The sequence below is a fragment of the Callionymus lyra genome, chromosome 3 (genome assembly GCF_982586985.1).
Source record: "Callionymus lyra chromosome 3, fCalLyr1.hap1.1, whole genome shotgun sequence".
In the NCBI taxonomy this organism is placed as follows: Eukaryota; Metazoa; Chordata; class Actinopteri; order Syngnathiformes; family Callionymidae; genus Callionymus; species Callionymus lyra.
The window spans coordinates 26,810,335-26,837,352 of NC_141820.1; the positions used below are offsets into that span (position 1 = coordinate 26,810,335).

Here is a 27,018-nt window from a genome sequence, read left to right on the forward strand (position 1 = left end):
TATTTAATACAAATATTGAGCCACATTTGCTTAAAACAAGCGACAATAGTTTCTGTAAAATCCCAGCATATTGTTATAAAATTAAAACTGCCCAAAAAAGATTATTAAGGAATTGTATTTAAAGATTTTATCTGAGTAAAAAAGAATCAATGCTACTCCATATTTTAGAAGTCGTGGAAAATTGTGAAACTTTGTAAATGCATAATAATCCAGAAGACATTAGAAAGCTCATAAAACTATATAATTTTTTACAGACCTCAATTTTCTGATCTTGTTTAAAGTTAAGGTTAATTGTTTGCTGTGTTTTCTTTTCAGAATAGTGAAGTTTGTGGTCAATTCAAGGAGTTTCTGTCCCTGAACGGCCACCACTTGGAGCAGCGGCCTTTTCCTGATGTGGTTCAGCTGGCTCTGTCCGAGCCGGTGACCTCTGACGTCTACAGACAAGCTCTGCTGCGGGCGAGACAGCAAGCTAACACTGGAAAACTCTACTTCGACTGGCTGTAAGTTCTATCCTTAAAATACAACAGCGTTATGTTGCTTAGTAAGTTGGATATCATCGTATCAATCCAATCATTTAACTTCAGCTAATTTAGTCATAATTTAGATACAAATTGCATCTAAAAAAACTACTGTAAAACGTTAATCAGAATCTAATTTCTTTAGACATTATTTAGATTTTTTAAGAATGTTGTGAAGTAAAAATGTTGAAGTTACGCTTAATATAGTGGGACAATTCAATGTATTTGAAAACATCGCTGACATCATCTGATTTGTTTTGACAGGAATAAAAACATTGTGGAATCTCTGTCACGTCTGATAATTCATCCCCACCAGGGTTCCATCTACTCGGCCTGCTTTTCCCACAGTGGAACCAGGATTGCGTCTTGTGGAGCCAGCAAGACCCTGAAGGTAAGAGGAGCATCCCTTTTTAGTGTTTTGATAACAAAATGAAAGATATGAATATCTTTTCAAAATGAATAATTTGTAAAATATATAAGAAATGCATCAATAAACAAATCAATAGTGATAATTAAAAATAATTAAAGAATATAAAAATATATTATGCATTATCATTCACAATAATCATTAACAACATTAACATTTAAACGACAAATGTTAAGCACAAGGAAGATTGTTCAAGGATTCCTTGTTATATTAAAATATGTACATTTTTGCTCAAATAACGGGTCACAAACATTTATGCATTCAGGCTTTGAAGTTGAAAACTTTATTTTCTCAAGACTCTGAGCCCATTATAAAGGCTGTGTTTACTAGAACAGATGGAGATTCTAAGGCAATAAGTTGGGTTGTTCTCAAGCCTATACTCTGTGACGTCTCTATTGTCATCATTTTAATCTCTTCAGGTGTTTAAAAGCACTTCTGGAGAGAAGCTCAAAGAGATCCAGGCTCACGACGATGACATTCTCTGCTGTGCCTTCTCTCCCGATGACCGACTCTTGGCCACGTGCTCCAGCGACAAGAAAGTAAAGGTAAACACCTTTCATAAGTACTCAAATATGTGTGTCTTCTTACAAATTAAAACACGTTTTTAATCATTGTAACTAACCAGGTATGGAATGTGGACCGCGCGATGCTGTTGCGAGCATTTGAAGTGGAGCATGGAGAACAAGTCAACCACTGCCAGTTCACCAACCAAACAAACCGCCTCCTGCTGGCCACCTGCTCAAACGACAAGTTCTTAAATGTGAAGGTATTCCAATTAAAAATACACATGGTTTAAACAAACAATGTGTTTTGGAATGGCTTCAAAAATATGTCTTGTTTTTTATTGTCACTCTGTAGTTGTGGAACCTAAACAAACCGTCCTCTCAGAACACCATGTTCGGACACTTTGATCCTGTCAATCACTGCTGTTTTTCCCCGGACGACACTTATCTGTCCACCTCCTCCAATGATGGTACTGTCAAGGTAACCATCTAAGTCTGTTCTCATCTACTACCGTCTTCTGACAAACAAGCAAATAATACAAAAAAGGAAGAAGTTTTTTAAAGAAATTGTGATACAGGTACATTATAGATTGGTGTTGTTCTACGGTTTCTTCTGGATTAAGCCTAATTTTGAATTGTGCCTTGTCTAAATGTATGGCTTCTTATTACTGTTGGTTGCAACATAGAAAGATAGAATCCCTCTCCCTCTTAGCCCCTTGTAGTTCTGATCATATTTGAACCATATAACTGAAAACACAACTTTTTCTAAATTGCGTTGGGGTCAATAAAACCAATAAACTCTCTTATGAAAACACTTTTTATGGAGACTAGATCTTGTTTACCACAACCACAAGTCTCCACCTCCATGGAACTTGTTGTATAAACAAAGCAGGGCGTGATTACAGCTGGCTGGAGGAGGAGTGAAATCATTATTAAGTTATAATGGTCTCTGCTCTTGTAACCTCTCATTCGCTGAGAACTTTATAAAGTAATAACTTCAAACCATGGTCATGATGAGGGACTTACTGCATCTTGAGAAGAAAGACTTCAATATTGGAAATATGAGAGTGAGTCAGGAGAGTTGTAGTTTGACATTAACTTTTTATTTTGTATGTCCAGCTGTTCCAGGTGTCGTCTGCTAATGAATGGAAGACAATCAATGTAAGAGAAATGTGTTCAGAGAGCAGCGAAGAGGTCATAGCCAAATGCAGCACCTGGACGGCGGACTGCACTCGTCTCATATGTGCTGCCAAGAACGCCGTTTTGGTGAGTGTTGCACAAGTCGCCGCTTATAAGTAAAGTGTTAAGATTCATCAAACTGATATTACCCTTCCTGTTTAATGATCTCTGTTTCTCAGGTTTTTGACGTGGAGTCTTCAGAGCTGTTACTGGAGATCAAAACCAATCGTCTCAGCACGGTTCAGTACTGCCACGCATGTCCGACCAGCAACCTGCTGGCCATCGCCTTCTCAAACTATGCTGTGGAGGTAGAAACGTAGCTAAGCTGTACATGTTAATCATATTTCTAAACCATTGTTTTGTTTTTTTCTTCAGCTCTGGGACTGGGAATCAAACAAAAAGATGGCCGACTGCAGTGGTCATTTGAGTTGGGTTCAGCGGGTCCAGTTCTCAACAGATGGCTCACAACTGCTCTCATGCTCTGATGACCAAACAGTCAGAGTAAGTATGATTCATATGGATAATGTATGAGTTATGATCATCTAGTTGAAAGCACAATGTCATGAACTATCCTTTATGAAAGCAATCCTTTAGCCACAACAGTTATCCGTCAAATAACCTTTTATTTGAGTCTGAATGTCTCATTTAAGATACAGAAATATTTTTCTAATAAATCCTGGTAAATAAGGCTGCCATATATGCTTACAATTACAACATAGAAACAACAATAAAAATGATCTTGATGACAAAGTATTTGTCCATCCCATGGTTTAAACTAGTGATGGGTTGATGGCTTCATGAAACGGCTGACGAGGTATCATGATACAGTGTCTTCATTTCGAATGGCCACTAGATGGCACTCTGAGTTGGAAAATGTTTTTCCATTAAATTAGCAGAACAGCGCTTAGTATGTATGAGTGCCATCTAGTGGCCTTTCACTGTATCATGATACATCATCAGCTGCTTCATGAAGCCTCATCAACACATCACTAGTTAAAACATGTTCTAAAAGTCTTTTCAAATAAAATTCAAAAGCAGTGTCACAAGATGAGATTACAGAAATGGTTTTAATATTATGTTTATTAGTTAATTAATGTTTTTTCCAAGGTAAAACCTGTTTTATATATATTTTCATAGCCCAACCTACAGCTTTCTATCAGACCTCAGTCACCCCAAATTAATTTTTGGCTCCCATTAAAACAGTTTTATAATATTATACAATACAGAAATTAAAGCTGTGATCATTATTTCCAACAAAATATATTGATCTTTTACAATCTTATAATTTAGATCTCTTGTCAGCGAGGGAACTTCAAATACAATTATTCTGATATCTAATTAAAATTCTGTCACCACACAAGGCAGAGATTCACAATCTGTATGATAATCAGCTTTGGTCGCTGCTACGTTTCTTTATTGACACATTATAATTGCTCTCTCTGACCTTCTGCAGTTATGGGAGACACAAAAGGTGCACACAACTTCTGCTGTCAGTCTGAAGAGAGACTCGGACTGTCTTTTCACCGGCGAAGGAATAGTCGTGTCAGCTGCAGATAACTGCAACAGACTCCAGGTCAGTGTTTTTTTTTATATTTAGAACTTGAGCGCGGCCAAGCTGACAAAAAGATTTTTACTGTTTCTCAGGTGCGGGAAAGCGTGACAGGATCGATCTTGTACCAGTCGGAGGAAAAGGAATCTCGGATTCGGTGCACCTGTCTGTCTCTGAAACCTTTCCTTGTAGTTCTTGGTCAAGAAGATGGGACTGTGCAGGTACTTTTCAGACTTGTTAAACTGCTACACATTGAGTCAATTATGATGAACTGATAGGGATAGATGCAAAATGTACTTGTAAAATACTTGTAATACAATATAAAAGCGAATTCTAGCTTATATCTCAAGACCAACAATTAAATGCTGATTCCAGCTCAATGTTTTAAACCAGGGGAATTGAACTTAATCACTGAAATTGGAGTCTAAACAAGCATAGAGTGTCACTTTTCGTCAAAATATGTAAACAGGCCGATCAAATTTCTCTGAACTGCTGCTCTAAAGTGTTAAAGACTACAGAACATTTTTTTTTTCTGGCTCATCCCAACAGTGATACAACAACGTAGACTGTCGTGAAAACTGAAGCCTCCCCAGCCCAGTCGCCACATGTGCATTTGTTTACAAAATGATTTTTTTATCCCTTCCCAGTCACTTCAAAAACTAGTATTTTTTAATCCATCAGAAAAATGAATGCAACTCCCATCTCTAACACTATCGTGAAGCATTTTGGTGGTAGCTTGATGACATGTCAAGTATCTCAGGTAAATTTACGTAGTGAAGAGCACCGTTTAGACCAGCGCTGGGAAATTGCATTTCCTCAGGGGCCACATTATGTTCTGTAAGTGTTGTATGGGGCCATAAAACAATATCCCGAAGGAGACCTCCAGAGGGATCAATAAAGTTTATCTATCTATCAAGCCAGGAGATAGAACACCCCCACACCACCCTCCTTTTATATCAAACCTTGAAGCTAAATACTTTTAAAACTTTTTCAAAATGTTGAGAAAAAGAAGGAATACGAGGAAACATGTCCTTAAATAACATTTTATGGTGTTTTTATATGTTGAATTAAGAATGTAATGAATAAATCAAAACAAGTTTTTAGTCGGCTATCAGACGCATTAATACTTAATCATACTATGACCTGATCAGGGTCATGTGGCCCCTATTTCACATTTTTCCCAGGTCTGGACATATGCTAGAGGCGCTATAGTCGAGTAATAAAAACAATAATTAAAGTTTGTATAAAAATGTAAAATGGTAAAATGTCGCAAAGTGCCCACATATTAAAATACACAACGGTGGACTGTCTGAGATAAACTTATGTTTCTCTTTTTTTTATTCAACATAATCAAGTCAAATTACTTTAAAGTAAATTTGTATTCAAGCAATAGAGATGATTCTGGCAAAATATTGATATTAGCATGAATTACCATCTGTGCACTTAATTTGACCTAATATTCAATATAGCCAACTTTATTGAAAGCCCTTGTACGCAGGAGACAATATCACGTTGGGGTCGATGTGACCCAGAGCCTTAAGTTTGAGACATTAAAGCAGACAAGACTGTATTTGGTTTTTATTGCGTCACGATTCCTCAACTGTTGCATCGTGCTTGAGACGTCCATATTTACAGTGAGATAAACATCAGCACAGTGAAGCTTGACAGAATGAAAAATCACATATCCACTTTTGATGGAAAACATCCCATAATCCTCCTGTTAACTGGTGGAGCTGGTCGGGACGTGTGTTTCAATCCAATGGGTTGTAGTGCAACAGGATGAGATGAGTGATTTTGCTTCATGTGGCTTTAATTGAATATAATTCAAATGTCCTCCATCACTGTGATGGATAAAATACTTTCTCTGGTTCCCGCTGTTCTTAAATTTGACGTCAGAATTTTCGAGAAAATCACTTTAATGGTATATTTGCTGGTGTCAGCATCAGGTTTGTTTAGCATGATAAACCTACGTGCTATTATCTTGACTTCACAGCTTTTTCATCTATTTCCTGCAATTAAAAAATCTAAAATAACAACATTTAAATGTTGATACCTTTAGTGCGTTCTTGTGAAGTGAAATAGAAATGATTTTCCAGGATTGCTTTGGTTGTCGTGTGTCACGGACGGGTCAGAATGTTAGCTAGTCACCGGCTGCTCCTCAATCCCAACGACTCCAGGAGGGCGGACTTCTCCTCCTGACACTTGTTCCTCTCTTCCGTTAAGTCCTTTTTAGCCTTTTCAAGGTCGGCAACCAGACCGGCCACTTCCTCCTGAAGCCGGGCCACTAGCGACACCTTCTCTACCTCCCACTGCTCTTTCTGACGCGAAATGTCTTTGCGAGCTTGGTTCAGGGCGGCGCTGAGGCAGGCGGACTCGCGCTCCTGCCATGCCAGTTGAGTGGACATGCAATGCCAGTGGTGTCTCTCATTCATCAGGACCTGGTTGGCGTGTTCCACAGCTGCCCCCAGACCCTCCTGCTGCCAGGCCAGCAGACAGGACCTCTCCACCTCCCATTGATGCTTCGTCCTTTCCAAGTCTTCCTCCACTCTCGTCAGCGCCACTTTTATCTGGAAGTTCTCCATCTTCTGTTGGCCTATTTTAGCATGGGCTTCTTTTTCAAAATTCTTAACCACCATCTTCACCTCGGCCAGCAGTGCCTCTTTCTCTTTAGAGAGGCAGACCATCTTTTTTTTGTGCTTCTTGCTGGAAGGCTCGCTCTGGTTGAGTGTGGTCGAGTGTGCTCCTTTACTTCCCTTCTTCCTTAATTTCATATAAAACCCGTCCCCGGCCAGCTTGCCGAGATCACTCTGTAAATCAGGAAAGTCCAGCTCAGAAGTGTCCTGATGAAGGTGGCTGTCCATTCTGACGATGGGAGGACAAGAAACACAAGACCTCGTATATGAGTATTTCATGTATGCATCAGCGCTGATGATAATAAGACACCTATCAGATAATAAAGGCCTGTGTGGTCGATTTGTCCTTTGAAGTAAAGAAGTTATGTGAGATCAAAGGAACAGGACCGAAAGAAAAACATGCTTTTACATCACATGATATCTTGGGGAAGACCCAGGGCATGTGGCCCTTTGACTGCATTTATGTGGCCCTCATGAGGTGAAAGATAATGTAGAAAGAAACTTTTTTTTCCATTACTAATCTGAAAATATCGCTATAGGGTTGGGTTTTTATTGCGTTTTATTGAGTATTTATTGCCCTTCAAAAAGAAAGTTGAATATAAAAACTATTTTAGATAAAATACTTTTGTATAATATCACATTAGCTTGATTTAATTACTACGTTTTCTACTTAAATTTTTTCTTGATGTTTCCTAACAGCCACTAAACAGCCATTGTTACTGTAAATAAAAAACTTCAAATAAATCCTTTTTAATTCTTTACTAGAATATGATTCCTATATTACTAATTTAGCAGATTTTAACGCTAAATAAAACTTAATTTTACTTACATTAAACCATTTATTTTTCTGAAGATTAAAAGTATGTTTTTACTTTTCAATGGTAGCAGCTGTAGAAGTCTTTTGCTGACATCCAGGTCATTGTGTTCTCTATTATCACGACATAATGCGGATTTATCACGTACTGCCTCTAAATACCACATAAACTAATTTAATCTCTTCTTCTATAATCTTTATTTGTACTATCAGACCCCCCAAAGAAATCCTGTGGCAATAAAGGTTTTCTGATGATTCTGAACTGTCACTGATCCCGCCCTGAATCTGAACCGCGCAAACAATAGGTTTGTTGCAAAATAAAACTTACATTTATATTTAAAAATGTAAGGATTGTGTTTGTGAAAGCAAGCCAGAAGAGGTTTCTTAAGTTCCCTAATGTTGTCTGAAAGCAAAATTGAAAATCTCAGGAAGGATCAAACTGCTAGTGTCACAAGGCAACCTGAGGGATCAGGTTATTGACTCTTTTAGGTTAAAAATAACACATGATTGACAATCAAACAAGTCTATTTCAGTAAACATGTAGCTGCAACAGTTTATATTTAACCACAAACTGCCTCTGGTGTTGAGCACACAATGGGCTCGTGTCACTCGCAAGGACGAGCACTGTGTTGACGGCCCCTAACTCTGTGACAGAGAATAGTTTTGACAGGAAGGTACCACAGTAGGCATGTTCTTATGACCTTCCTATCCATCTCTGGAGGTAGAATAACACATTGTTAGTGCCGTCTTGTGTTTAGTTCAGATCTGAGCTGTTGGACTAGGAGCTTAATGTCATCCTACAAGGATGTAGTTGTTAAAAATAGGCAAGAGTTCTTTTGTGTCTTTCATAATTGTTGCCTCAGTTCACCTGTGGGTCTGTGAGACTCGAGAAGACACGACTTCTCCTCCTGCCACAAGTATCTCTCGTGCATCATGTCCTCGTGAATGTGGTGTAGATCCGTAACCAGAAGAGCTATCTCCTCTCGATGTTCAGCCATCAGAAGCGACTTCTCCTCCTTCCACCGCTCTCTCTGGTGCAGCTCCTCCTCGTGGGCTTGTGACAGCGACGTCATGAGATGCTGTAGTTCCATCTGCTTCTTGGCCAGAAGAGACGGGATCCGTTGCCACTTGTGTCTCTCGTGGACCAGATCCTGGCGAGTCTGGTTCAGCGCTGCGATGAGACCGGCGTTTTCCTCCTGCTGCCGGGCCTGAAGATGGTACTTCTCCACATCCCACTGCTGCTTCTGGCACACCAGGTCGCCTCTAGCCTTAGCAAGGGCAACCTTCATCTGGATGTTCTCCACCATATGCTGGGCTATTTTGGCACTCGTCTCTTTTTTCTGAACTTCAAAAATCTTCTCCACCATCTTAACCTCAGTCGGCAGTAGTGCGTTCTTTCCTTTGGTAAAGCGAGGTATTATGTTCTGCTTTTTAGATGTGTTCGTTTTCATAGAGACCGTGTGAACCTGCTGGTCCTTGGAGATGTTGACTAGTTGTGTTTCCTGTATATCTCTTGTTTTCAATTGTGAATAAATGTCATTGTCCTGCAGGGGCTGGTGGCTGACTTTAGGAGGATCTCTCTGGAGTTCAGGAAAATGAGCCTCATAATTTGCCTGATAGATCCGGCTGCCCATTTTGTTTTGCTGATGGCTGTAGCTCCAGCAACTAGACGATATCGGCTTATATATGAATAATGCGATATATATGTCTACAGTAGGGTCACTAAGGCAGTTATGATGTCACTAAGACGACAGTGATTTCATGGTATGGCCAATGGCTTTGATGTAGGAAGTAGAAAGATGGATGGTTAGATGGCTAGATGAACTTTATTAATCACTCTGGAGGTCTCCTTCGTAAAAATTGTGAGGCAGATAAAGATACATTTGGATTTAAAGTATATATTAATTAAGAAGGTCTTTACTCTCAATTAGTTTCATAGTTTCCTTTCTTTAAAATATTTAACCCTTTAAGCCATTTCGATGTTTAGTACTTGAATTTGTGATTTTACTTTTATGATTATTTTATTATGGATCATAAAAATATTATATTTCTGAAATATTTTTCTTTAGGAAGATTAGGAAATAATGTAACCTGAGAATACTTGATTTTATAATGATGATTACAGCCCTATTGCAGTCCCCCCAGCAAGCACAAGAGGGAGTCTCTGTATAATGTTTTTTTACCGGTCTCAAACGCTTCACTGACTCACATCAAGAGTTGATAATATCAGTTTAGTGCGATTAAAATAGATTGTCTGTTTACCTTTAAATACACGAGTGTGTGATTTTTCTCTTCAGCCCTTTTTTTTTTTTTTACAAGCGTCAACCTCCCACAGAGAGCAGTGGAGTGTTTGAACTACTCTGAAGTATTGATGTGTCATCCAAGAGACTTCTTTCTTTAATCACCTTTTTGAAAAATTCTCTATTGAAGCTTTGACTGATGATCCCCAAAGCCAGAACCTCCGTTGTATAGTTCTATTATGAATATATATATTTTACAAGTTGTGTTTTATCGGGCTGAATACTAGTAAAGTTTTGTCCGTGACCTTCATACGTTTATCATTTTCATGTTGTATCCTGTCTTGCAGGTTTTGGAACTCCCCTCCGGGAATGTGGTGACCACTCTGTTGGGACACACCCGGACAGTTCTTCACTGTCAGTTTGTCCAGGACGGCCAAACACTCATCACATCCTCCGAGGACACCAGCATCAGGGTGAGGCGTCTTCATCCCCTCATCGATTCCTTTCCTCTCTCTTTTGTCTTTCTCTCTGCTCTGTCTCGCTCACATTTATCTTCTCCCTGGTGACTGGTTCTTTCACCTCTTTACCTGAGCAGACCCACATTTGTCTTCTTTTCTATTGATTATACTCGCTGTGTTCGGCGTCGCTCATCTCGCTTTACGTTCCTCACAGAGTCACCTTGCACAGTTCAGATATCTTCACCTCTCCCCACAAGATTTACCTCTTTCTTCCCCTCACATCATCTCCCGATAATGCCTGTCCATCGTTGTCGAACCAGCCTACATGTCTATTTATCCACCCCTCGCTATTTCTCAACCATATTTTGTGTTCATACTGTATGTCAGGCTGTTCCGCTCCGTCAACCAGCATTGTTCATGCTCTGCTGATCCTCTCATCTCCTCCTCCTCCTCCTCCTCGTCCTCCTCCTCCTCCTCCACTTGCTTCATCGTTTCTTTCTTCAGACAAGCCAGTCCTCTACACCACAGCCCCACTGTCAGTTCAGCAGCTTGTTCTGTATTCATGCAGCCTCGCCATTGCTATTTCACGGGTGTCCAGCGCCTCTTTAGAAGCTATTGGTCTGACACATGCTGTCTCGGATATGAGAAGTCATCTAGATGTAAATGTAGATACCTCCCAAATATCCAGTTCCCTGATTACATTTTGACACATTGAAAACTGAATAATCCAGGTAAGTGACTTGAATTCAGCTCTGTTCCATCAGTAAATGGGGGGTACGCTCAGAATGCAAAGTAGCATTGTCATGGTCCACTGGAATATTGAGTTGCTTGATGGCTACAGAATAAACTCAAATAATTTAGATTATCTTGACCGAAGTGTCATACATACATCCTTGCATTCATCAGAATCGGCACATAACTACATGAAATTATTATTTTTGTCATTATTGTGCCCTTGATTTAGCAACCTCAACATTTAAACTCATTAACCGAGACTCCCACAAAAATAAACCGTGGTCAGCTGGTCTAGTTATGAAGTGATTTTGTGACTAAATGTCTGCAAATACTGTTTTATTTTGTAAATTCATCAGCATTATTCACATTTATGACTTAATTCCTGTCATAATGAGACGCAGAAAAATAGAAACCAACCCTTTTTTTTCTTTGAGTGAGAACTCTTTTTGGTGCGAGTCCTATGTCTGATTTGCATTAGCTCTATTTTCCCAGCAGCAAAAATAATGCTGTTTATCGACTGTGGTGTGAGTCCGCGATTGCATCTCAATAAACAAGGGATTAGATGGCGTTCTGACATTTCATCTGGATTAAGAAAGGTTTTGAAAGTTTATTCATCCACTTGTATGGCTGCTACGTGCTGCCGCGGAAACGGAAAACTCTATAAACCATAACACAATTACACATTGAGACAATACAAGTCCTGAATTTTAATTGAGTTTTGTGTTTTTAAATCCCTATTAAATTAGTCTTTTGTCCCTTCTGATTGCTTTTATTTTGAAAAAAAATGTTCAATTAATCAAAGTTGTTACTAGAGTAGATAAAAACAAATGACCAGGCTTCCCCTCATGCACACTTGATCAAAAAGGACCCTCTTCCGAAAAAAAAACCTGGCCCTAGTGCATTGGTCAAGATGGTCAAACACCAGGTTAACATGTCAACACCAGACCAGATCTCTTAACTGATGGAGTCACAAAGCAGGGTCTTCCTAAGGCCACTGAAACAAAAGATAGAAGAGGAAACATTTGCGAAGGGTTGTACAGGTATCCCACAAGAATTGATATTTCATCTCCTAATTTATCAAATTAAATATTTTTAATCCAAAAAGTGTAATTGGTCCAGAGCATGTAGACACTCAGATAATGACACATTTTTATGAGCTTGAATGGCTAAAGTTAGGAAAGTAAGAGAGAATAATAGTCTAATCATTCTATGACAGCAGAGAGCTCAATCACAGAAATACTGTTCTGCTCTTAAATGTCAACAGAGAAAGGAAAGCCTTTTCTCAATTAATCACCCGCAGATTCAGATTAAAACGGCAATAAAGATTGATGATGATGTTTTACATTGTGTTGTTTGCTGTCGCCCTCAGGTCTGGAAGTGGCAGTCAGGAGAGTTCTTGGTTCTGCAGGCTCATACGGAGCAGGTCAGGTGTTTCTCTCTGGTGTCCACGTCACTGTCTGATACCAGGCTCCTCTCCTGGTCCTTTGATGGAACCGTGAAGGTAAATGCAAAAAGAAAGATGTCATCTAACCGACGGCAGCCTCACACCAACTTTCTGTCTCGAAGATGTGGGATTATAAAAGTGGAGAAAAACTGCGCGACATTGAGGCTCACCACGGAGCTCTTCTCTCCTGCCATGTCTCGCCGGACACCTCCCTCTTTGTCACCACCTCTGCTGACAAGGCCGCTAAGGTTAGCGCCTTCACACTCAAACACATCCGTACTTATATCCGTTTATGCTTCCAGCAACGATGTGACCTTTTTCATATCCTTCTCCCCAAATCCTCTCAATTGCTGTGAAGCCATCTGAGTTAGCTTCAAGTCCTCCCACGACCTCGTCCTCTTGTTATGCAGTCTCTTTGCAGACAGTTGACCTGCTGCCCTCTGAGCTTAGCGGGCTGATCCACTTTACCTTCCTCTCTGTCTGGAGTGCTTCCATCACTAGCCCTGCTGAGCTTGACTTTGTCCCGACTTTCACAAAATATCTGGGTTTATCTCGTGTCCAAACTCACCAAAAAATGGTATATTACTGACCCGACATCAAATCTGACTGATATCATCAGTACAAGTTTAACCATCCAATTTTGCACTGCTCTTCCAAAGTGGAGTCGCAAGGGCAGCAGCCTGAGCAAAGAGGCCCATACTTCTCTATCCCTAGAAACGTGGAATACCAAAATATTCCTGAAAAATATACATTCATATTCCCTTTCTCCCTTATTGAAGTTGCAGAAGGATAGATCCGGTCCCAGCTACTTAGGGCAAAAGACAAGGGAAAACCCTGAACAGCTCCCCTGAACAAAAAGAGACACAAAACCATTCATGCAAACACTTACATATAAAGACAATATGAATCTACCTCTGTATGCTTTTGGACTGTTGGGGGAAACCGGAGTATGGATTCAGAGCAGACTGTCAATTTCTGAGAAGGTATCATGAATTTCTTGCAAAATATCTACAATTGCATTATTGTAACGTTATCATAATTGTGGGCAAATTGTGGTGATGGTATGTATCGTATCATGAAGGTAATTGGTGTTACCAATCCATACTGACTCGTGTTATTGCAGCAGAAAGCATTTGGTCGTCCAGCTTCTATCTTCATCTAGTGGACTTTCTATACTAACAATAAAAATGGTGATCTAAAGATATTACTATAGTATTCCGTCACCAAGATGTGCTAGCCTAGAGTCTACATGTTGATGCTTGAAAGATTTTCCCGTCCAACCAAAATCACGTAGTATACATCAAGCTCTAACTATAGGATGCATATACATTAGTAAAGGTTTTTTTTTTCTTTTTCGCAAATAATCTGATTTTACATCATTCATATTATTTGTTTTGCATACTTATAATATTTTCTGTAAATACATTATTACAATATATCATAACAAGGCTGTCACGTTCACAGATTTCCTTGTTGTCTTTTATAAGATATAACAATAATGACAATTAAAATGTATTTTCACACCGTTGAACGTGTAAAATTACATGAAAACTTTCGATAGATTTTTTATTTTAAACCTTTCGTATGGTATTCAGAGAATGTGATAATTGAAAAACCTTCGAAAATCATGAAAAATTATGAAAATGGAGTGATGGGGACGTTTCTAGTAACAAAACCTTCCCATGAGGAGTTTCAAGTAGCTTTTGTCGATGTTGGGGAGCAGTTGTTTGAGTCTCTCCCGGATGACCTCATAGAATCTCTAAGGGTGAGAGTCCAGCAACCCAGTAGATTGTATCTATCAATGTTATATTTGATGTAATCTTTGAAGTTGGATGAATTCTTAAAGCGTTAATCTGCCATATAAAAAGGAAGATAAGCTTTCAAAAGCCTGAGTGTAGAATTCCCTGTCCACCATGATTCCTCTGATGAACATCTTTTGATTAATTGGGAGCCGATTAGAAGAACTCCCTTCTTGGTATCGATCAAAGATCCTGCATCAAACTGTTGATGGCGATCTGTGCAAATTACATTATAAGTGGTTGTAAATCTGTTGATACTTGTCTTCAAAGACAAAGCAACCATAGCCTGTGTCCCAACTCTTCTCCTTTTGGACATTTATTAGTTAAATCTAATTGACTATATGACACTTAGCTAAGTGATAAACCGACCACGAGTCAATCGAATCATTTCTAACAAGGTCACGACCGACTCGCTTTCCACAGGGGTACGGCAGGGAACTGCCAATGCCTGGCCTGCCAAACTGGCTCCAGAGCTTGGATGTCTGTTTTATAGATTTGGCCGAGAAGATAATTGAGGTGTGTGTTGTGAGATTTGGTGCGAGTCCAAAGCACATAGTCGCTGCCCCCCCGAAACCCCCATCCAAGCTATCACTGCTACTATGCAACTCAGTTTATTTAGAGGTCAGAAGACAGGAATTTCCCACACTGTCGCTGCAGGACATTTCTCTATCTCTCTCTCTCTTTATTAACCTTCAGATGTTCAAGTGCTATTAGTAATGGGAGTGAAAATAGAGTTAAAATCACAACATATCAAAAATACTTTGATGAACTGTGTTGGTTTTATTTATATTATACTAGCGTTGCTTACAAATTGCCTAAGGGAGAATTTAACCTTATGAAAAATGTCCCCTTTTTAGGTTTTGTCACCCTAAAACCTTCATCGAGGGGTCAGTATATACTGTATATATGTATATATACACTTATATTTTAATTATTGTAACATTTTCAGGAGATTGTAAAAGATATCTAACCCAAAAAAAGAGCATTTCCACTCACTTGTGAAAATATAATTTATTTTATGCAAAGCTGTGTACAAAGTGTCTTTTTTTATACAATATGCTCTTTTTTTCACCAGATATGGCTCTGCGACTCCTGGGAGTGCGTCCACGTACTGAACGGCCACCAGGAATGCGTGAGGAGCAGCCAGTTCTCATGGGACAACCGCCGCCTTGCAACCGGCGATGACAATGGAGAAATAAGGGTATGAGAAGGAGGTCTTTTCAGGGATGATCATGTGGTTTCTAGCATCTGCGTACCATGCCGGTCTGAATATTTATGAAGCCGTCTTTAACAAATTGATTAAAGGTAATTGAAAGGTAACATTTCATCATCTAATGCTCTGCGGCGCAAACACTTTGATTTCTCAGATCAAGTCTATAAACATGTCTTTTTAAACCCCGACCTATGTTTAGATGGAGCGCTGCTAATTCCCCGCGACTGCTTCCCAACACAGCGGAGGGTTCAGATGAAAGCGGAGGCAGGGGGGGGCTGGTAACCTGGAGGGGGTGCAGTGGGTGTGAGAATCCATGATAAAAAAGCACAGGAAGAGGTGGAGATGTCTGACAGTAGGAGGTGAAGGAGAAGGCACCTGATGCCAAACGGTAGTTTCGGCACAAACAAACAGAAAGAAGGTCAGATCCAGCAGGAGAAAGAAACCACTTCAAATCTTTCTTGGTATCATTTTGAGAATTCATCCTATCAGAGCACATTGAATAACGCTGCTGTTTCTAAGGATTAGAATATGAGTCATTCAGAAGCAACATTGCCAAATGTTAAATATAGTTGTATATGCATGTGTCATAGCCAAACATAAGCTGTGCACCTTTAATATAAAATAGTATGTATTCGAGAAATGAATCCTACACTAATGTTTATTTGATGAATTTGAAACCATTAGGCAAGAAACATATATTGACTTGAACCTTCACCTGTTGATTTCGTCCTGCTTATTGATGTGAGAGAAAAATCTTTATCCTGCTGTTTGAGTAATTTATCACTCGAGCCGTAGTTTACTAAAAGCACGATCTTTAAATAATGAGTGGCTGATGAATCTTCGTAAAGCACTGCCCGCATTTATGTAGAAAACTAGAATAATTGCTCAAAAACAAATATTAGGTGTGTCACCAGAAACATAAAATTAAACCAGTTTCTGATTTTTAAAATGTGGAAATTTGTCAAATGGAGAAATGATAAAAAGGTCATTTTGGACCTCTAGTGGGCTCTGAAAATGAGTAGACATGCTCAGAAAATGAGCCCTTCATTCTCTTGAACTATAATCTAAAGACACTTAATGTCCTTCAAATGGGATGAAGGTCACAGAGATTATCGCCCCTGTTTTTCAGAGGTTCTCAGTTACATCACCGTGGTATTGTGTGAAGATAAGACGTGTCTTTATACGAGTATGGGGAATTTTAACTGTCATCACGTGGCTCTCCATTCTAGCTCTGGAGCGTGAAAGATGGTTCCCTCCTGAAGATTTGCTCTCGTGAAGGGAAGGACGCCATGGACTCTCTCCACGGAGGATGGGTGACGGACCTTCGCTTCTCTCCCGACAACTCACTGCTCGTATCTACTGGAGGTTATGTCAAGGTTAGTGAACATCATGTATATATAAATATATAGATATGACCTTGGCTCGAGGTAAAAAAAAGTTAAACTGGAATTGATTCATAAGCCACACTTTCGATTTTTGGGAAACTGTGCGCCTTATAATCCACAAAATACGGTTTATTATTATAATTAAGTAAATATTCACCTTTTATCTTGGCTATAATTTAGTATATATTCAAAGTGGTTTGACAAAAATAAAGAATTTTCTCTGATAACTATTGGAAGGGCTTTGCTGTAATGGGATTAGGAGGTGTTTTAATGGAGACAAAACCCTCTAGTGGTTATATAGCGCAACTGCTTGAAACCGGTTACGCAACGATTTCTACACGTCTAGAAATAATTGTAAATGATGAAAACCCTAATACATATATACAATATACATATATATATACTGTATGTATCTAAAACCTTCATCGAGGGGTCAGTATATACTGTATATATATGTGTATATATATATATATATATATAAATTTCATTCATTCATTCATGCATTGACCGCTTTATCCCAGAGTCATAGCGCGAGAGGCAGGGGACACCCTGGACAGCACGCCTTCTATGTTCTAGTGAACACAAAGGCTGTCAGATAAGTTCACGGAGCATCACTTAAAACTCCACTTTTAAAAATGAAAAACAAATTTGCATCCAAATGTCAACGAGACTCAAGAGAGCTACATCACGGGGATCATACAGGCGCCTTTTTTATCGCCGTCATTTCAGAGAAGATGAGGGTCATGTTGTGGGCACTTGCTGCTGCTGTATGATTGGCTGTGTGCTGGGCTGGGATGATGTAATTCCCCAGAGAGCGATCCTGATCGATGAGGCTTAATATATCAGATTACCTCATGAACAGTGTGTGAGGTGCTGTGTGCATGTAACCACGCTCACACACTGCACCTGCCTGTGTGGGCAGACGGAGAGTTTTACCAACATTTTTTATGGCATTTCTTTTTGTCTGTTGCAGCGAGAGAGTTGACATCATCATCCATCTTGAAGTTAAGATAGAACATAAACTTCTTCGTGATGTCTTTATACAGAATACATCAATTATTGATGAGTGTCAATTAATGTGCAAGAGCAAGGTTAAGATTAATTTTTAAACAATACTTGGCAGTGGTCTTTCATTAATTCATAGGATGGGTGTTGTGATGGAACCTCATCTGGAATGAACTGAACGAGGCAGGAATAAACATATTTGCATATATTAAAAATACATTCAAATACATAAATTCTTAACAATTAACAACAAAACATGGCACAAAAAATGGCAGTTTTGGACGATTCAAATCACACTCAAGGCTAGAGCTCAATGCACCGTGGAAGAAAATAAAAGGGACAAAAGGATGGAATGTTTAGAATATCTGACACTGCGGACTGGAACCAGAAAGCTTAAGTGGTTGCAGCTGGTGTGGATTACTGATTGGTTCCAGTCATACCCGTCATTAGCTATCACAAGAAAAACAAAAGAGGGGAGGGGCACAGAAAAACAAAATATAAGCCTAACAAAACACAAAATGGCAAGTTTGACACTGTTATAGGATTAATATATGAACGATACCCAATCCTAAGTATGTGAAAACATAACCAGAAGGCTATTGTACTGCTTTAGATTTCGTTAACTAATAAAATATTTATTTATTCATATAAGTATTAGTTGTTTTTAAGATACAAGCATTAGTACAGCTTTAACAGTTGCAGTACCTCATGGGTTCAAAGTCAAAACACTTCTAAATTAACCCATTTTACATCAATCCTTAGTTTTATTGAGATCCTTTGTAATTAGTCGTAAATTGTACCCGGTGTAGGTAGACCTGTACATTAGAACAGGAGTAACACAGTTATTAGCAGTCAAAGTCACAGGCCAAGCAAAATGTATCTTCACCTGACAGGAAAATATAAGACTGGTTTTGATTTGGCATTTAATTTTTTGAGCCTCAAATTATCATAATTCTTCACAACACAACATGCTTTCAACAGTAGTTTTACTCTTACAGTCGACATCCTCCCTGCCCCTTATCTTATCGTAAACACTGTCATCTTTATACGTCGCTATTTCAACATGAACACTAATCTACTTTGATTTGAGCCACATAAAATGGGGGCCACAAGTCTGTGGGTCCATAAAGTAGACATGTCTCAGAGTGAATTAGACACATTCCTGTTGGTATCACTTACGATCTGGCGTGATGTGCGTCTGAAGGCTTCTTTACAACATCATTTGAGTGGTTGAAGTATATTCCCCGACTGCAAACACACAGAAGATCACGTAGCTGTCACAGGGTGTTTTGAGACGATGGGTCGTCGGGCAGTGATAAATACAGCCGTCAGGAATATTGATGGACGAAACGGACGGTGTGTGAAAAGTTGCCGTCATGTGTGCCGTAGTAATTACAGTGATGTGTGTGTTTGTGGATGTATGACGGGGTGTATCGCCCGCGGACGAGGAAGCCGGGCCGTCATTAAACTGTCCGTCTCTTTAATGATTATTGCCGCGGCGTGTCATCGGAGGGAAAACTGTTTTCCTTTAAGTGAATGTTTTTAAATGAATCACGCCTGCTTCTCCGCTCTTCAATCACAAGGTCTTGCTCAAAACATCTATTTGGTTGTGACAAAGACATCAGAATTACATTTCCATATAAATTAAGAAGGAACTAGTGGTGAAATAATGATAAGCTTCGTGATTACGGCGAGTTATGGAAGCTTGTAATTAGATTTTTGTCAGTGTCGAAGCATCGTTAGAAGGACATTTGGTTTGGATTCATGCACAGCTGGTGGAAGGACATTTCATTACAGAGGATCAGTGAGATTTGGGGGGAAAAAAAGCCTTTTGGTGGAATGACAGACGCTGGTTGATATTCGAATATTTCTGTTCAATTTTATTAAAGTTTTGTGATATTTTGTGCTGGCAGAAGCACAGTGGAACCTCGCAACTTGAATGCTCCAAATAAAGAACTTTATAATACTATTTACAACGTTGACATTTTTTTTTGACTCCTATGAAATAAACTTTGACAGCCATGCTCTAAATGTTTTGATTTTACTGATCTTGTGTGTCACATGCCAACATGGTTAAGCAGTCCAGGTTGTGGGACAAACTGTATATTTACCAAACTATCTGTAACAACAAGTTGGTGTCTGATATTGTCTTTTAATTCTTGGAGGCTCTATCCTAGTTATCTGTGTTTCAAAGTCCTCCCCTTTCACATCAGTTTTACTGACATCAACAATAATAAACCTGCATCTTCAAAGATCACAATTTCAATGTTGATCTACTTGGATTTTGAGCCAAACATCCAACAGGCTTCATAAAATGACATGGCAGACCAAATTTGGCCCCTGGACTGTTTTTATTAATTATATTAAATTCACTTTAAAATGGAATTAACCAACACAAATTCTTATCCCAAGGTATGACATATAACATAATCGATCTTGTTGATTCCCCGTGTTTTTATCTGTTTCGTTTTTTTTAATGTCACAATGTTCAGCCAAAAATCAAACAGTAACAGAGGCTCGACATTAAGTGTGTGTATTGGCTGGAATCTGGCAATATTATACGTATCACGATACAGGGGCAACAATATAATATATTGTGACAATGTAGGAACCATGACATATTCGTAGTATTGTCCGAGTACTTGACTCTGGTGTTGCAGAATCTACAGACCACATGACTCTTGACGAAGTCTTAATTGCTTTCATTTGTTTTGAAAATAAAATGAAAAAATTAAATATCCAAAGATCATTTTTTTAAAGCAGCTGGAGTCGACTGTATCCTCTCATCCTCAGTCCTGGAATCTCACAGAATTTCATTGTTCCTTTAGCTAATGACTGTTGCCCTCTGGCAGCAGAAAGTTTACTTGCAACATAAAAATGAAGAAATGCTTTGAATGTTTAAATATTAATTTTATATTTTTTTTAAATCTAATTATTTTATTGTACTCATGCTTTATTAAAATATTAACCAAATTACCATGAATACAATGATTTGAAAGCGAAAACAACGCCCTTTTGAATATTGATACAGTATCTTGAAAAATATATTGCAATATATATGAGTGTCAATATTTTTCTCACGACTCTTCTGGGCATGAAATCTTATCAAGGGCCACAAATGTCCCCTGGGCCAGACTTTGGATCATCCTGAATAATGGCCTTTGCCTGAATTAATATTCACATTTAAAAATCTGCTTTATGTGGAGTTAAACCAATCAAAAATGTATTTTTAACCAGCACACTAATGTGAAGCCCACGAGCATGACAGTGTTTTCAACGAAATGATACGTCCTGACCGAGTTACATTCACTGATGCGTCGTCGTGTCACTTTTTATTGGAACAACAAATCCCTGATGTCCTGTCAGGCTTTGATCAACATTGCGCTCACCGTGTTTGTGTACGATAATTGCCGAAAATAAATAAACGCGACAAGGCGGAGTTGTTTTTGACATTGTGATGTGGTGCAGTGGAGTGTGTTTTTTTTGTTTTTTGTTTTTTTCCCCGTCATCAGACGTCTGTCTCCACAGAGTGAGTCAGTGCGCTGCTAGAAATGATGGGTCGTGTAAGAGCAGAAGCAGTGACAGCGGGTGTCGTCTCCCACTGTTCTCCCCGTGGAAGAGTTGATATGATGCAGCATGAAGCTTGTAGTGTCAACAGTTCTTATTGTTCTTTCAACGTTTCCCCGTGACTCCCTCTGGACGCCGTTTGTTTTTATTCCTCTCTACTTTCTATTTAATCACTAACCTTCTCTCTGCATGATGGATGGCTTGTGTAATTAAAAGCAACCGTCTCCTGTGAAGATGTGCTTGTCCGTCCCCCGTTGTGTCGGGTTACCTGTGTACAGTTAATTAAAAATACCCACGTTTGTCCGGACAAGTGGACTATTTAAAAAGGAGCCGTGGTGTTTGGTGCATGTAGATATGTCACTCACAATCTCGTATGCACATTACAGAGCCATAACATTATGACCACCCCCTGGGATTTATTGTTGTTTGTCGAAGAAGATTCGCCATATTCATTACCTCTTCTCCTGGAACAGGAAGCTCCATTAAAACACCTCCTAATCCCATTACAGCGAAGCCCTTCCAGTAGTTATCAGAGAAAATTCTTTATTTTTGTCGAACCACTTTGAATATATACTAAATTATAGCCAAGATAAAAGGTGAATAATTAACTTAATTTACCGTTTTTTGTGGATTATAATGCGCACTTAAAGTTTCCCGTACTTGGAAGCCTTTTTTTGGAATTCCCATGTCCTACATTGTCACGATCTCAATGACGCAGAGTTGAGCGATAAAAAAAAATAAGAAGAAAATAAAGAAAAAATAAATAGATAACACAAAGTACAACAACAATGACAATAATAACGGAAACGAGTCCAATATCTCCAAAGGTCCAGAAACCAAAACGTAAGATGAACCAAGGTAATACATAGGAACAAAAGACAAACACAACGAACCTAAATACAGAAAAGAAAACACGGCGGTCAAAGCCCTGTGGCATAAAAAGGCAAAAAATACAAAATATCTAAACAAGGCATTCGAAGCGACTTGGACCACCCCTGGGATTTGTTGTTGTTGGTCGAAGAAGATTCACCATATTCATAACCTCTTCTCCTGGAACAGGAAGCTCCATTAAAACACCTCCTAATCCCATTACAGCAAAGCCCTTCCAGTAGTTATCAGAGAAAATTCTTTATTTTTGTCGAACCACTTTGAATATATGCTAAATTATAGCCAAGATAAAAGGTGAACTCAATTTACCGTTTTTTGTGGATTATAAGGCGCACTTAGCTAGAGTTTCCCGTAGCTTGAAGCCTTTTTTTGGAATTCCAATGTCCTACATTGTCACGATCTCAAAGACGCAGAGTTGAGCGAAGAAAAAATTAATAGATAACACAAAGTAAAACAACAATAGACAATAATAACGGAAACTAGAGTCCAATATCTCCAAAGGTCCAGAAACCAAAACGTAAACTGAACCAAGTTAATACACAGGAACAAAAGACAAACACAACGAACCTAAATGCAGAAAAGAAAACACGGCGGTCAAAGCCCTGTGGCATAAAAAGGAAAAAAATACAAAATATCCAAACAAGGCATTCGAAGCAACTTGGAAAAAACTTTCTATTCAAAATAGTAGATTCTTTGATGTGGCTTACTGGTCTGGACTCAGGTGGTCGTAATGGGTTTCGAGTCTTGATTGCTGATGAGGTCCCACTGTGTGGCCTTGCTCCAACTTAGGGGGTTGAGTGACGGGAAGCGAGAGCACAAAATAATGTAACTCCCATCACGGCTTTAAAATCGTTTTTTCCTTCTCTGGAATACGTTTCCTAGTAACCCAGTGGTTCCCAAACCTTCCTTTTTTTGCACATAAAAATAGCTCGTAAAAACATGTTGTTTGCAGCAAAAATACTTTTTTTTAGTAATTAGTATTTACAAGGGAACAAGTCACATGCTGTGCTAGATAACGCAAACATCATCATGTTGACCCCTTGTCATTGTATGAGGAAAAAAACACAAAAGAATACAAGGGACAAAGGGAACCAAACATTACCAACATATGAATTTTTATTCACCGCTGACTGGAACAAGGAAGCTTAAGTAGTTGCAGCTCAGTGTTGATTTCTGTTTGGTTCCAGTCATCGAGGCTTTCAAGGACAACCTTGGAATTCACTGCTACAAACAAACCCACCAGAATGGTCCTTGTGAAACCCAAATCCTTTAGATGTTTTACTTACGCTTACAGGTTTCATTGGCAAAAGGAAATCACACTTATTGATCACAATGCTATGGCTTTATGAAAGAGGCTTTTAACATCATAATCTATCATTAATCATATATCATTGGCACTCTATTTTGAATTAAACACTACCTTGCTGCTGTGTTCTCCCGCGGTGTCACACTTAGCTTGACTTTAAAAGGAATCTTCCGAGCAGAAAGAATACCACTTTACTCTGACAGCAAATCTGAACATAAAGCCCAGTTTTTAATTAGCGGAAAAAAATAAATGTATGCACACACTTACAGAGAGAGTGACTGAAAAAAGCTTTCTCTTTTTGCCGTTTTATTGAGGGGATAATTGTTGGTGGGAAATAATACAATTTCATTGAAGTGCAACAATCTTACACATTAAGCAGACCACTTAATGTCTTTTTTTGATTTTAAAAGGACTGAGCCAAACAAAGTATTATGTCTGTAATTGTCTCTTCTTTCCAACCAAACATGAATCGGACTGTGATTATTATCTTTGAATTGTGTCTCAATCAAGCCCGACCATCTGCCTCAAAACACAAGAGAGGCTCTCATGAAATATGTGCAAACATTCTATCAAAATCATTTCTTGCCAATTGATTGATTTGGAAGTTTTCTCATCTCGGACACGGACATTTACTCTCCTCTGATTTTCAAACTTTTGAGTAAACCATCATAAGCTAGTTATGTTTTTGTGTACATCGTACACGTAAAAATTAAAGAAATGTCCAACTAAAAACTCTTGAGGATAATCAACCAATTATAAGCTGTTATCAAACCACTTTCAACTGTCGGTAAACAATTCAATCACATCAATCAATTTAATAAACCAATTTGAAACAACTGTGAAGTTCAATCAATTGCAATCAAACCATTTTCAGTTAATCAAGCACCATTTATTTTTGGCTAAAATGAGAGGGAGAGAATCATTTCTTACACAGATTTATACTTTTCTATGTCACTGATTATAACATTTACTTGGTGAAACAAATTTCTGAAACAGTGTCAGGTTTACTTCAAACCATTAGTGCTTCATTAGCTTTCATGTATTTGAAACCTTATTTTGTATTGTGCCATTTATTTTAAAGGGACATGAACAACCAATGCTCAGTGTTGTGTGTGCGCTAGAGACACACAACCACTGACGGCAAACACTAATGGATTAGAGCATTTCTGATGACTGTCGTCTTCTGTCACCGGTGTTGTCAGACATCACTTATCAGCCCAGCCTTTGATGGAGGAGAAAGAGACACAATTTCACCTTATCTCACCTTTTGTACTTGCTTTCAAACTCCTATTTGTGCTTTGATTTCCCACCTGGCTGTCTCCATCTCAAGTGCTATCGGGGCGGTTCACACCTTCATGTGTTTAGAGCTCCCATGTTGTGATTGAAGTTGTGTTTTGACCTTTGCTTCTTACAAAGGCCGACAACATAACACTATCTCCATTCGTTCGGTGCTCAGAGCTGCCTGGGCTTTTTTCCTACATCACTGTCTTCTTCCCTCTAACGTTAAAGTAGTTTTCTTCAAACTCATGGCCCCCGTGGGCCAAATCCATCCTGCCAAGTCCTTTTATGTGTGCTCGCCGGATGGCTAGCTCAAATAAAAGTATATTAATGTTTATGTTTGTATTTGACCTATGAAGGTGACAGTGTTGGAGATAAGTTAAAGGCATTTGTGTTCTGGTCATGTGATGCATGACTAAAGTTGTGAGACATTTTTTTGAAAGCGACGAATCGGTAGGTTTTTTGAATGGTTTTCAAAAGAAAAGTACATCTATTTTATCCATACACAAGTGTTTGTTTTACTTAGTGCTCAGAACCTCTGCAGGGCTGAGCATATGGAATTTCAGGACCTTCTGGAACCTGTTGAGGTTGTCCCCTTAAGCGAGTACAACCGGTTGTAACGAACAAGATGTAATGAGAAAACACAAGTAAACTTATGACCAAGTTGGGTACTTAGCCAAACGAGGATGATGATCCGAGGCAGAAGTGCTGCAACTTCTCACCGTCGTTGTTTGTTGCAGCCTCTGGAGGCGAGCAGTTCGCAGCCTCTTCTAGTCTATCCGGGGTCATCAGGGGAATTTGTTGATACAAACACTCAACCCGTGCATGCGCATATGGATACATTCAGTGCTTGAAGCTAGTAACCAGTAAGGATTAAATAGAAATGCGTGTAACCGGTTACGCATCAGTTACAAGACTCGACTACGCCTGTAGAATTTTCTTCTCCAAAAATTGAAAATTGCAGCCAGTAATGTAGAACACCAACTAAATATAAGGATCTCTTCTGTGTCCCAAGATCAACAGGACATTAAGTTAAAATCCATACAGCCGTTTTAGAGTTATTCTGTTAAAGGACAAATGGTCACAGGAGCCTCATTTTAAATGCTTGATAAGTTAAACTCATGGCCCCAGGGGTCAAATCAAAGAAAAGAAAGACAAAGAGGATATGTCCAAAATAAATAACTTCAAATTATATATGATTTTCCATGTTCTTCTCCACAGAGAGTGACAAATATTCTCCAAAATTTTAAATTAAAAAATCTGTTATGTCACTAATAATCAAATTTCACCGAACATTTTGAAGTAAACAAGTTTATTTTGGGATAAAACTAAAGCCAATTTAGCAAAAAAACAATTCAAACACTTTTACCAGAAAACTCCTAATAATTTAAAATTCTTGTGGTTTTTGTTTTTTACCGTCTGTCCATTCAACCATTTAGGAAAAATATTTCATGGCCAATGGTTAACTTTCCATGTTTCACTTCATTAACAACTAAAGGAGTAATGTTTCCTTTTTCATTTGTTATTTCACTTTCAAAAGTATTGCAAGTGATGCATCCATAGAAAAAAAGTGGGCATTGCAGTTGGTTTAGCAAATAATGTGTAATATCTGCCCGAGAGCTGAAGGCATGAAGCAGCATAACAAAGAGCTGCACTAATGACCTGCCAGGCAGGTTATCAAATATTTATGAACACACTGCCTGCCCCTTTGAAACCAGCTCCATCAATTCTTGGTTAAGATCAGACAGAATAGAACTTTATCGATCTCAGACGAGGAAACTTTAGTGCAGCATAAATATTTCAGAGATACAAAATCATCTTGGTTGAAGAGCAATATATGGAAGTGGGTGTAATCTTAAAATACTAATTTCTCTACCTGTATTGAAGAGTTAAATGTTTAATGAATCATTTTTTCATTGACATTTGTATTAAACCATGTCACAAGAGGTATTGCAACAGTTGAACCTGTGAATCTAGTCATAAAATGAAGGAAGAGTTTCTCAAAAAGCTTTTTTTGTGTGAACATTCCAGACATGAAAACCACTGATGTGAGTAGTTAAGAAACTCCCTTGTCTTC

At 38.7% G+C, this 27,018-nt stretch overlaps 2 protein-coding genes across 3 annotated transcripts in view; one reads left to right on the forward strand and one right to left on the reverse strand.

Moving 5' to 3' along the window:
* The window catches only part of apaf1 (apoptotic peptidase activating factor 1), a 46,964-nt gene that overhangs the window by 10,461 nt on the left and 9,485 nt on the right, over positions 1-27,018 (forward strand). For both annotated transcript variants that reach the window (XM_087787321.1, XM_087787320.1), the window contains 15 exons: positions 316-500; positions 783-909; positions 1,365-1,490; positions 1,571-1,711; positions 1,804-1,929; positions 2,568-2,714; positions 2,807-2,935; positions 3,003-3,128; positions 4,081-4,200; positions 4,272-4,397; positions 10,211-10,336; positions 12,426-12,557; positions 12,623-12,748; positions 15,375-15,500; positions 16,742-16,888. In XM_087787321.1, coding sequence (XP_087643447.1) covers positions 316-500; positions 783-909; positions 1,365-1,490; positions 1,571-1,711; positions 1,804-1,929; positions 2,568-2,714; positions 2,807-2,935; positions 3,003-3,128; positions 4,081-4,200; positions 4,272-4,397; positions 10,211-10,336; positions 12,426-12,557; positions 12,623-12,748; positions 15,375-15,500; positions 16,742-16,888 — 2,010 coding nt within the window. The remainder of the gene's footprint in view (positions 1-315; positions 501-782; positions 910-1,364; positions 1,491-1,570; positions 1,712-1,803; positions 1,930-2,567; positions 2,715-2,806; positions 2,936-3,002; positions 3,129-4,080; positions 4,201-4,271; positions 4,398-10,210; positions 10,337-12,425; positions 12,558-12,622; positions 12,749-15,374; positions 15,501-16,741; positions 16,889-27,018) is intronic.
* Positions 5,742-7,055, reverse strand: LOC148084052 (uncharacterized). Its single transcript, XM_087785868.1, has one exon. The coding sequence runs from the start codon at positions 7,035-7,037 to the stop codon at positions 6,321-6,323; it is 717 nt and encodes a 238-aa protein (XP_087641994.1). The 5' UTR covers positions 7,038-7,055; the 3' UTR covers positions 5,742-6,320.